This window comes from Perognathus longimembris, chromosome 4 (assembly GCF_023159225.1).
Source record: "Perognathus longimembris pacificus isolate PPM17 chromosome 4, ASM2315922v1, whole genome shotgun sequence".
Taxonomy (NCBI): domain Eukaryota; kingdom Metazoa; phylum Chordata; class Mammalia; order Rodentia; family Heteromyidae; genus Perognathus; species Perognathus longimembris.
This window is the reverse complement of record NC_063164.1, coordinates 87,188,970-87,201,522: the sequence shown is the minus strand read 5'-3', so window position 1 is coordinate 87,201,522 and position 12,553 is coordinate 87,188,970. Positions and strand designations below refer to the sequence as shown.

Below are 12,553 nucleotides of genomic sequence, written 5' to 3'. Positions count from 1 at the left end.
TCCCCTTCTCCTTCTGCTCCTCCTTCCTCTTACCTCTACCCCTAGCACTCACCCCACTAGTCTCTGTCTACTGGGCTTGAACTTGAGGCCTGGGCACTATCCCTGAGCTTTCCCACTCCCTGAGCTTTTGCACTTGAGGCTTGCATTCTACCACTGGGCCAGAGCTCCACTCCTGGCTTTTTGAGCCTCAAGGTCTTGCCTGCCTGTTCTGGCTTCTAACCACAAGTGTAAGATCTTATCCTCCTGAATATCTAGGATTGTAGAGGAGAGCAACCAGTGCCTGGCTTTTGCTTTTATTCCTTTCTTTTTCAATATTCCTGGTGTTCTTCCTAACCTCATACACGTATTACTAATCCTTAAATTACAATGTTCAAAATTATATTGAAAGGGCTGGGAATATGGCTTAGTGGTAGACTGCTTGCCTCACATACATGAAGCCCTGGGTTCAATTCCTCAACACCACATATATAGAAAAGGTCAGAAGTGGTGCTGTGGTTCAAGTAATAGAGTGTTAGCCTTGAGCAAAAAGAAGCTAGGGATAGTGCTCAGGCCCTGAGTCCAAGCCCCAGGACTGCCATAAAAACAAAAAAATTATATTCAAATATATAGATATATATACATACACACACACACATACACACACACACACACACACACACACACACACACACACACGCCAGTCCTGGGGCTTGAACTCAGGGTCTGAGCACTGTCCTCGTCTTCTTGTGTGCAAGGCCAGCACTCTACCATTTGAGCCACAGAAACCTAGGGCTTCATGTATTGTAGGCAAGTACTCTACCACTAGGCCACATTCCCAACCCGCAAAATTAAGTTTTATATGTTACATTAAAAATTATATTCACCCTTATAGTTACTCTGCATGATTTAAGAATTTGTTCTCTACAGTTTTCTTCTCCTTCCCCACATGAAAGTTCAAATTCTTTGAAAATTTTTGCTTAATATATATTTCTCAGGAATAAATAGCACTTAGTACATAACACTAGCAAAAGGCAATACTTACTAAACACTAACATTAAGTCCAATATTTGCTTAGCACCAGCCACCACCACTACTATGTACTACATAACATTTTCCCACATTTTTTTCAATCCACTATAAGAAAACTGCAACTTAGAGAGGTTAAGTTTACAAAGGTCATAGAGATGGAAGGGTAGAGTGGATATCTGAGTCATGAAACTGTTTCTAGACCCAATGCTGAATACTGCTACACCACATTGTAGCCACACTGCACAGGACAAGTACAAGAATTAGAGTAGGGCCTACTGAATGGCAGTTACAAAAGGACACCTTTATGAAAATCCAAAAGCTAATTGATCATAGTAACAATGTAGGCAATAGAGCTGATGGCTCTCTGCTTTTCAATCCTTTTTTAATATTGTTGCATTTTCCATATATTATTCCTGTAGGAGAAAAAGGATTTTTTGACATCTGTCTCATTATGTAACTGTAACATAGTCAGGCCTCAAGCTTGAACTACTTCTGCCACTGGCTCTCAAGTGCTGTGACTGAGTGTGAAGCAATACATTCAAGCTAAAAAAATATTTCAATAATATAAGACAGGGCTGGGAATATGGCCTAGTGGTAAAGTGCTCGCCTTGTATACATAAAACCCTGGGTTTGATTGCTCAGCACCACATATATATAGAAAAAAAGCCGGAAGTGGCACTGTGGCTCAAGTGGTAGAGTGCTAACCTTGAGCAAAAAGAAGCCAGGGACAGTGCCCAGGCCCCGAGTTCAAGCCCCAGGACTGGCAAAAAAAAAAAAAAAAGGACAAATATTTACTAATTTAGGGTTTGCAGCACTAACTCAGAACTAAATCAGATTCCTAAATAGGTGTTAATTTAAAGCTTTTGTCTGGAAGTCAGAGAGAATAGGAGACACAAGGATAGAATGAAACCGTATACACTAATCATGATAGCAGATAATCTCTTTAAGTTCTAATATAAAGACTCCATGTAAAGTATCTTACCAAATGATACTCCATTTTCTGTCAGTTGTTGCCCATATCTCTTGGATAAATTGAAGATACTTTCTGCATAAGTTTTCAAAGTGTTCGCATAGTCTTGTATATTGAAAGGAATGACTGTCAAGTCAGCAAGTTCATAAACCAATGCTCCTCGTAATTGAGCCACAGAAAGCTGTTTCTTAAATGTAGGGTCATAAAAATTCTCCACTAGTTCAAATGTCTCATAAATCGTGTGGTACATTGGGTAGTTGCTATATTTATCTGTTTTCTAAAATGGGGAGGGGAGTGGCACAAAAACAAATAAGCATTAAATGTTCAAGTTAAAACATTTTATGCAATCACAGAAATGACTATTGGGAAAATGCATACAGTATCCTGAGTTTCATCATCATAAAGCAAATAGAAAAATCTAAATAAAGCATTGCACTCAAATTGTTCACTGATTTAAATTTTTATCTTTATTTTACAATTTATGTAAACTTCATTCCAAATACACCTTGCAAGTTTTTTCCTACATGCATTCCTAATAACTAAAATTAAGGAATATATACTCAAGTTACATTTGTATAGTTCAGAATTATCTTTGGATTGGGGATGAAAGGTCTTTGGCAGCTACCTATATGCAGAGCAAAAAGATGATGTATTTAAAGCCTTTCCTCTCTTCTTAAGGAGTCTTCAACTAAATGCCATTTAACTCTGATTATATAAGTAAGAGCTAACTACAATGAATATACATTATTACATAATTACTTAGATATCCTGTAATAATTTTCTGAATTCTTGGGTCTTCCTATATTAACTTTAGCTTTCACCATCTACTACCTTGTTACCATCTACTGATTTGTGGCTATTTATCACTTGGGCTACTTTTGGTATTTTTTTTTTTTTTGCCAGTCTTGGGGCTTGAACTCAGGGCCTGAGCACTGTCCTTGACTTCATTTTGTTCAAGGCTAGCACTCTGCCAACTTGAGCCACAGTGCCACTTCTGGCCTTTTCTGTATATGTGATGCTGAGGAATTGAACCTAGGGCAAGCACTCTTGCCACTAGGCCATATTCCCAGCCCCTGCTTTCTATTATATATAGTTTGTATAACGTTCTGATAATTTTTCAACTTTTAATAGTAAATTTTACATATTTTATGGTGTTAATAAGATGAAGTATTATGCATATATTTTATGCACTCATAGCAGAACAGAACTTATTGTAGTATCTCTAGAATATGCATTTTGTAAGATTTTTCAAATTATTGCAAAAAGTCAAAGCAATCTGCATGTAAATGGAACTGTTCAGTTCAAATCAATGTTGCTGAAGAGCCAATGTTACTTTTCTTTTCTTTTTCTTTTTTTGGCCAGTCCTGGGGCTTGAACTCAAGGTTTGGGCACTGTCCCTGAGCTTCTTTGTGCTCAAGACTAGCACTTTACCACTTGAGCCACATCATCAATTCTGGCTTTTTTTCTGAGTAAATTTGTTGGAGATAAGAGTCTTACTGGGGCTGGGAATAAGGTCTAGTGGCAAGAGTGCTTGCCTTGCATACATGAAGACCTGGGTTTGATTCCTCAGCACCACATATAGACAAACATGAAGACCTGGGTTTGATTCCTCAGCACCACATATATACAAACAAAAAGGCCAGAAGTGGCACTGTGGCTCAAGTGGCAGAGTGCTAGTCTTGAGCAAAAAGAAGCCAGGGACAGTGCTCAGGCCCTGAGTCCAAGCCCCAGGACTAACCAAAAAAAAAAAAAAAGTCATATTGACTTTCCTGCCTGGACTGGCTTTGAACCATGATCTTCAGGTCTCAGCCTCCTGAGTAGCTAGGATTACAGGTGTGAGCCATCAGCACCCAGCTGCCAGTTGTATTTAATGAGTATTGGTATCCAGAATTTATTAACTGACTTTTTAATACTCAAGAGCTGTTTTTCTTACTCTACTCACATATACATAATAATCAAATTATATATACAACTATTCAATGACATGATCTTGGTGTATTGCACTTTTCCATTAAAAATTAATTCAAACCATGAAAAAAACCAGTTTCTACTAATCTAATCTTCAATTTGACTTGTGATATAATTGATAACTTAGATAAGCCAGCCTGCTATTTGTTGGCTGCATCTCAGTAGCTATGTTATTGTCAAGATCCTCAAATAGCAGTGGTAACAAAGCATTCAGTGCATAACAGAAGCTTTAAAATGATGAGAAAATTGATTTATTCTCTACTCAAGGGACATTGGCTGGGGCTAGCCAGAAATGTGCCTATGGAAATAGAGAACCTTAGGATAGCAGAACCCCAAACAGAACTTGTCCTCCATCTCCACTTTTCCTCCAGAAAAGTGTATCAGAACCTAGAAGACTAGCTTGGAAATGAGATTTTTCCAGAAAACAGGATAAGAATTGCTTGGCACTGATAATTAGCTAAGGATCTGGCATTTCAATGTGAATAACATTAGGAATTGAAGTATTTCCCAAATAACTCAATTTATTCCTTAGTCTGTCTACAAAGGAGCAGACAGTCTATTTCTGGAACCCCCATCAGGTCAATGTGCTACCAGTGCCAACAACCTAGTGACAAGAGTTCTTCACACCACATTAATGGTCTGCTAGAGTCTGGGTCTGGGATGTACTCAAAGGCTCACCTGTTGACAGAACCTTTACGAGTCAATACTAATGAAAGGTCTTATGTTACGGAGACATGGTCTTGAAGCTGTTGGGGTAATCCAGCCCCTTCTTGTCTCCTTTTTCGCTTCCCATCTGCTCCTTTACCATGTGTTCCTGTTTACTATGAGCTTAAGAGTAATAAGGATGATTGACTCTGATCTGAAACCTCTGAAACTATAGACCAAAACATCCTTCTCTATTTATGACTTGTTTACTTTAGGTTTTTGATACAATAAAAATATGACTTACACATATACTATATACTTAAAATGATAAAATACCTTACCCTATTCTTAGTGTAACGTGCTCTACCTGAAGCAATTCCAAGTCTCTGAAAATAAGCTTCAAAATCACTTCCAGATCCAAGCTTATTGATTCTAAATGGAGAATACAGAAAATAAACATAAGCTCATGTACAGGTAAATAATACAAATTCAATTCATGAAAGACTGAATAAAGCAGAGAATTGCACAGTACATAAAAGGATCATAAAAAGCTGACTAGTTTCCAAGATATTTTCCTATCATTTGCTGGAACTGTTGCAATAAATCACAAATTTGCACTGAGTACAACCAGAGTTGAATATTGGTACAAAAGCTGCATCATAATAAGGATGCTGTCCTCAGAAGTTTTACCATCTGTGGTCTTGTTTAGAGGGAATGACAATGAAGCCATAGTTTATGTAAGAGAATTACAGCCATGCACTGGAGGGGAAAACAGTGAAGGCATAGTCTATATAAGAACTAGAACCATGCACTCTGCTGAGACCGAGAGGTTCCAGCTTCTTAGCCAGCCCAGAAAAAAAACAACAAAGAAATGAAACACAAAAATTCCAAACATGAAACAGTCTATGAGATTTCTATTTCCAATTATCCAACAGGAAGTACAGGCTGGAGGTGTGCCTTAAGTAGTAGAGCATCGTACAGGACTCAGAAAGCTAAAAAAGAGTACTAGGCCCTGAGTTCAAGCCCTGGTATAACACACACACACACACACACACACACACACACACACACACACACACACACAGCAGTGTAATAAGAAAACTGCCACAGAAAATGTATATTTAAAATCATGGAAAAATCTAAATGTGCCTTGTTTCATTTCAACAGTAAATTGTGAGAATGTTGAAAAAGGGGGGTGACATTGATTGAAGATACGTTGTACTGATAAACTGTTTTCTTAAATGGTAACACCTTTGTATAATTACTTAAAGATAATTTTAAAAATCAGTAAAGCTGGGCACTGGTGGCTCATGTCTGTAACTGTAGCCACTCAGGAGGCTGAGATATGAGACTCTCAGTTTTATTCCCAGCCTGTTCAGAAAAAGACTAAGACTTTTTGCCTCCAATTGACCACCTGAAAACAGGAAATGGACCTGTGGCTCAAAGTAGTAGGATGCTAAACCTTGAGGAAAAGAGCTCAAGACAGCTCCCAGTCCCTGAGCACAAGCCCCATGGTCAACAAATACATGAAGACCTGGGTTTGATTCCTCAGCACCACATATATACAAACAAAAAGGCCAGAAGTGGCACTGTGGCTCAAGTGGTAGTGTGCTAGCCTTGAGCAAAAAGAAGCCAGGGACAGTGCTCAGGCCCTGAGTCCAAGCCCCAGGACTGGCAAAAAATAAAAAATAAAAAATAAAATAAATAAATCCAAGAAAACTCTGCTTCTCTGGTCTGCATGAGAAGGGGTAAAATAATAAAATACTTCTATAAAATCTATATACATTACTTGTAAGCACACATTTTGCTTGCTAATTCCCTCTTAATAAATTTAGAAAGAATCCATCATTTGGTTTTCCTTGATCACTGTTGTTTGTAGCTATATTTATTGATGCATCTGTTACTTATTTGCAAGATCTGTTAGGTAAGAATGCTAAATAATGACTAACAAAGTTGCAAAAATTATTTTGACTAATATTTTCAAATATTTTGCAGGTTAAACATTTGGCCATGCTTATCGATTAGTAAAACAATAATTGGACAGAAGATTCTTTTATTAACTTTATACACATTTTAATGGCATTGTATTAATTAGAGAATTGTATTTTTGAAGAAACAAGGGACAAAGAGGAAATCATAACTTATCCTGTGGTACAAAAGATACAAATAAGTAATTTACCTAGGAAGATCTTTATTCTCAGGTGAAGGGTCTTTTTCCAGCCAGCTTTCATAAAGTGATTTACTCTCAAAACCATCATCAGGGCTAGAGATCTAAGAATATGAATCACATACTGGGGATTAGATACAGAGGCAAACAAATTGATGCCAGCATCAAACCACATACTACTGGGGATTCACTTTTGCTAACTATGTAAACATTTGTGTATCATTATCATTTGTAGAAAAATATCTTTTTGCAAATGTGAAGGAAAAAGACTTGCCCAAATTCTTGTTCTTTTGTGATATATGCCTGTGGGTAATTTTGCCAAGTAACTAAGATGTAATTTCCTGTTTATTTTGATAAACTTTTCTAGAGATTTTCAAATTTTTCATAAATATTATTGTTTTCATGTTGGCGCCTGAGTTTTACTTTTGTTAAGTAACAAGCAGTGTAACAAGTTGGATATGAAATGTATTCACTGCCTTATATATGAAACTGTAACCCCTCTGTATTTCACTTTGACAATAAAGAAAGAAAAAACAAGAAAAGACAGGAGGGGGGAGGGGAAGAGTCAGCAGTGAACTGTCGTCAGTTGAAAAATAAGTACTAATTGTTACTCATTGATACACTCATCAGAAAACAGGAAGACATCTCATTCTATACCTCTTTTGTCAATTTATATACCAGTTGGTAAAGAAGAGGTGTACAGTCAATTCGGAGAGTGTAATTGCCTGAAAAACATAAAAAGTATTATTTCTTAGAAAGGAAATGTCATTTATACTTAATTCTAAAACTTCTTTTTGAGACAAGGGCTTGACTTGTAGCCCAAAGTAACCAATAAACTCTCTATATAGCTCAAATTGGTCTCAATCTCTTGTTTTCCCTGCTTCCATTCCCAGAATGCTAGGATCAGACTACCATAATCTAATATTTTCTAGTTTTAATCAAGATATAACAGTACTTAAATAAGTTAAAGATATAATCCACATGATGGGAACTCAAGAGTGAAAGAGGTTACAGAATGTGCTTTGAGCTTGGAATGTAGCTTAGAGGAAGAGTGCTTGCCTAGTATACATGAAGCCCTGGGTTCAACTCCTCAGTATCACATAAACAAAGCTGGAAGTGATGCCGATGGCTCAGGTGTTAGATTGCTAGCCTTCAGCAAAAGAAGCTTAGGGACAGTGCCCAGGTCCTGAGTTCAGGCCCCAGGATTGGCAAAAAAAAAAAATGTGTTTTGAAATGAAGAAGGGGTAGATGGCTTCAATGGTTAATAGCAGCTTCCACAGCTATCACAGCTATGAAACAAGCATCTCTCAGGAAGATGTTGGCAAAGGAATGTGGTGAGAGCACAGAATTAGTAATTCCATTTTTCCAGCAGATAAGTTCTGACATTCTTCTAGAAGCAATGAAAAGACAACGAAAGTCTAAAAGTAAGTGTTATAAAGTAAAAGCCATATGCCCATGGCTTTTCATTCCAACTATTGAGGAGGGTGAGATGTGGCAGTTCTGGTTCAAAGCCAGCCCAAGTAGGAAAGTCTGTGAGGTGGCATCTCCAATTATCCAGCAAAAAGCTGAACTAAAGTTAGGGGCTGGGAATATGGTCCAGTGGTAAAGTACTCGCCTCATATACATGAAGCCCTGTGTTTGATTCCTCAGCACCACATACATAGAAAAAAAAGCCAGAAGTGGAGCTATGGTCAAGAGGTAGAGTACTAGCCTTGAGCAAAACGAAGCCAGGGACAGTGCTCAAGACCCTGAGTCTACGCCCCAGGACTGGCAACAAAAAACAAAACAAAGAAATAAAGTTAGTATTTTTTCTTTGGTGCCAGTCCTGGGCCTTGAACTCAGGGCCTGAGCACTGTCCTTGGCTTCTTTTTGCTCAAGGCTAGCACTTTGCCACTTGAGTCACAGCGTCACTCCTGGCCTTTTCTCTATATGTGGTGCTGAGGAATCGAACCTAGGGCTTCATGTACATGAGGCAAGCACTCTTGCCACTGGGCCATATTCCCAGCCCCCAAAACAAATAAATAAAGTTAGTGGTCAAGAGTTACAAAACCGGGGCTGGGAATATGGCCTAGTGGCAAGAGTGCTTGCCTCATATACATGAAGCCCTGGGTTCGATTCCTCAGTGTTAGGGTTAAAATTATAACAGCTTCTAAACCCTGGTGATGCCTCCATGCTAGAGGGCTGCACCCCCACCCGTGAGACTAGTTTCTTGTAGTTTGACATTTAAAAATATAGGGAGGCCTTCTTCCCCTCTGTACCTAGGTAGCGGCCATGGTAACGGACAGTAAAAAATGATCATAGTCATAGACTATAGAAATAACCATAATAGTGTAGAAATGCCATGGTAACTGTTGGGTTTGTTTACTTATGATTGAGCACTGGATTGTTTTAGCCCCTCAAGCTTGCTTAGTGGTAATGGGAAAACATGGCAACAATTGTTAAAATAAAGTTGGTACTACGTCAGCCTGACCACATTCTGCTTCTTTAAATGACTTGCTTAAACCATTTGTGACTTGCTCTACCCCTTGCATTAACCTCCTGCCTCAGTGCTACGTGACCACCTGTTGTCAGTTGCTGATATGGAGGCCAGTTCCCTTTTTCAAAGCCAAAATAGATAACTGAAAGGGTAGATAGCCAATAGAAATAGGACAAGACTTGCTTGATAAATGCCATCCATTCAAGTATCCGCCAAGTTGGAAATACCAAGCCCCTGTTGTACTCACAATAAAAACCCTGCCTATCTGAGGGTAGGGGCTCTCAATGCAGATCCACTTTGTAGGTGACTTTTGAGAGTCCAGGCTCCAGCTTGCAACAAAGATTCTGGTGCTTTTGCATCAGAATCAGCTCCTTGGTGGTCTTTGGGAACCGAAATCTAGGCATAACATCAGCAGCACATATAGAGAAAAGGCCAAAAGTGGCGCTGTGGCTCAAGTGGCAGAGTGCTAGCCTTGAGCAAGAAGAAATCAGGGACAATGCTCAGGCCCTGAGTTCAAGCCCCAGGACTGGCAAAAAAAAAAAAAAAAGTTACAAAACCAACCATAAGCAATCAAATCGAATGAGAGACATTGGCCCTGAGTTAAACCATGATACTGACACACACACACACACACACACACATACGCGCACACACACACAAAATTCAAGAAGTTAGTAGTTTGTGCTTACTTCAAACGCACCCAATAAATATAGAAAATGCTATTTCATCAAGGAAATGTTTCTGCATGAGATAGCCTGTGAAATATTTCAGACAAATCCCTTTTTTGATAGGAAAAATGCAGTTAATGATAAATTTTTAAGGAGTAATCAAAAGAAATTAGGAAGGGCTGGGAATATGGCCTAGTGGCAAGTGTGCTTGCCTCATATACATGAAGCCCTGGGTTCAATTCCCCAGTGCTACATATATAGAAAATGGCCAGAAGTGGTGCTGTGGCTCAAATGGCAGAGTGCTAGCCTTGAGCAAAAAGAAGCCAGGGACAGTGCTCAGGCCCAGAGTCCAAGGCCCAGGACTGGCAAAAAAGAAAAAAAAAAAAGAAAAGAAATTAGGAATAGTAACTCACTAGTGAATGGTTGTGATTGATACAAATTATATTTCCCTATCCTAAAATTGTAAATGATATCATTAGTGAGGAATTTCATAGGATAAAATAAGCATCCCAGATAGCTGACAGATGAGAACTTACAGAATTCAAACATAATGTATTCCTTAATTGCCATAAAATACTTTAAATTTTCTGCACATTTGATTTTTTAAAAATAAAATTTACCTTCTATAGATGAATCTGAGTTGATATAAGCAATGCTTCTCTCCTGGAGTATTTTCACATTCTCCTGTAGTTGAAACAAAGTTGTGACCCAATTTACAGCATTTACTTTGGTGGAAACATAAACAAAATGAGCAAAGTAATATGGTAGAAAAATGGTTTCTGAAGTGCCAGACTTTGAAGTCAGGCCCCATTTTACCACGTGAACTCCATTTTACCACGTGAACCCCATTTAAGAATCGAACCCTCAGCCAATCAGATTTGTACCTGTGTCCTAATCTTGCTTGCTTGAACACCTGATTGTTGTAACCTTGTTCTTTGCCTTTATAAGCCCTGTGTAATCACAGCTCGGGGCTCTTCCTCCTAACCTCCGCTGTGTCGGTGGGTAGGACGAGGCCCGAGTTGCAGCTCGCTTAAATAAAGCCTTGCCTTGCTTTTGCATTTCGAAATGTCTGAGTCTCGGTGGTCTTCTTGGTGGTGGTTTCGCGACTTGGCACAACAGTTTCCACATGCTTTATAAACCAATCTTAATTCTGACCATATATCCTGAGAAATGAGGATAACTAAATGATTGACATTAATGTGAGTAAAACTACAGAAGAATGTTATTAGGTAGTAGCTTTCGTTTGTAGTAACATCAGAGAGACTCGCAGGAAAACACATTTTCAAATGTGGCTTCATGATGCCAGGAAGGGGTTTCAAAATGTGCCTTGTTCCAGTCTACTGAGAAAACTGCTCACAGGTAGGTCTGAAATCTATGTTTACTACCAGACATCCCCAATAATCAATTTTTATAGCCATAGAATTCTAAAGTCTACTAAGGGTGGACTCCTAGAAAAAATTCTTATATATAAAAAGTGTCCAAATTTATAAAAAAAAAAAAAGGTACTGAATGATTTTTTTACGAAAGAAAGCAAAGAGAAAAGCAGAGGGCAAGGAGGGACCTGTAGAACAGAAACATGACTATGTAACCATCAAACCCATATAAATACACACATGCAAGAAAGCATCACACAGACAGGAACGTGCTGGGAGAGCCTGTCACAACATCTCTCTCCCTTTCTCTATCTCTCTCTCTCTCTGGCTCTCATTACCTGTAAAAACATGCTGTTATAATTTCTTTTTTCTGTATATGCGGTGCTGAGGAATCAAACCCAGGGCTTCATATACACGAGGTGAGCACTTTACCACTAGGCCATATTCCCAGCCCCTGTTATAATTTTTTAAAAACCACACAGCTTGTATGTCTATGGCACAAATAAAATCCATCTTGTTGATCTTGATGGAACAGCAAACATGATTCCAATTGTCTCTCCCTGAATCGCGGTTCACTCACTTTGGCTCCGCGGTAAAGCAGGCTGAGTCCTGAACTCCAAGAAAACCAGCCAGGTAGTGACCAGGGAGCTGACCCAAGGGAATTCTCACCTATCCTACCAGGGGCCTCAGAATGCAGCAGCTCCTGCCACAGGGGAGACCTTTGTGTCGCATTACTTACTGAGAAATGCAGAGAAAGAAGAATATCCATAATAGTAGTAGTATAAATAAGGATGATCCCCTATGGGTATTTATGGGACTTAAAGATGCTGCTGAATATGATATAAAATCTGGTAGAAAACTGAAGAGTATTGAAATTTTCTCTTAACCCTTAGGTGTAGGGAGCCAATAGCGATAATTATCTCAATGGCAAAGTCATGGCTTATTTGTAGGACAGCACTAATTTGAAGATGTTTTATTATGTCCACAAGAGTCTGTTTTATGTAAACCATTCAACTTTATCTTGTTTTACTTCCTCTTGTTATTTACCAACTTCAGGGTCTTCTTGTTTTTTTAAACTTTAGTTAATCCTATGCCATTCCCTGGTTCCTAAACTGTATATATGCTGGAAGTTAAGAATAAACTGAGCTGCAGTCTTGAGCTACAGTCTTGAGCTGCAGACCTCCCGAACCCCATCTTTTGTCTTTTGTCTTTTGTCTCTTGTCTTGTATCTTTCTTTTTCTTTAATCCTTGCCCCCTCAATCAGGATTTCCTTTTGCT

The 12,553-nt window shown here is 38.7% G+C and overlaps 1 protein-coding gene across 4 annotated transcripts in view; it reads right to left on the bottom strand.

The window, feature by feature from the left end:
* Positions 1-12,553, bottom strand: part of Naalad2 (N-acetylated alpha-linked acidic dipeptidase 2) — a 47,480-nt gene that overhangs the window by 7,269 nt on the left and 27,658 nt on the right. For all 4 annotated transcript variants that reach the window (XM_048345614.1, XM_048345616.1, XM_048345615.1 and 1 more), the window contains 5 exons: positions 10,523-10,586; positions 7,416-7,483; positions 6,771-6,862; positions 4,933-5,023; positions 1,991-2,255 (listed from right to left, as the gene is read on the bottom strand). In XM_048345614.1, the coding sequence (XP_048201571.1) occupies positions 1,991-2,255; positions 4,933-5,023; positions 6,771-6,862; positions 7,416-7,483; positions 10,523-10,586 (580 nt within the window). The remainder of the gene's footprint in view (positions 1-1,990; positions 2,256-4,932; positions 5,024-6,770; positions 6,863-7,415; positions 7,484-10,522; positions 10,587-12,553) is intronic.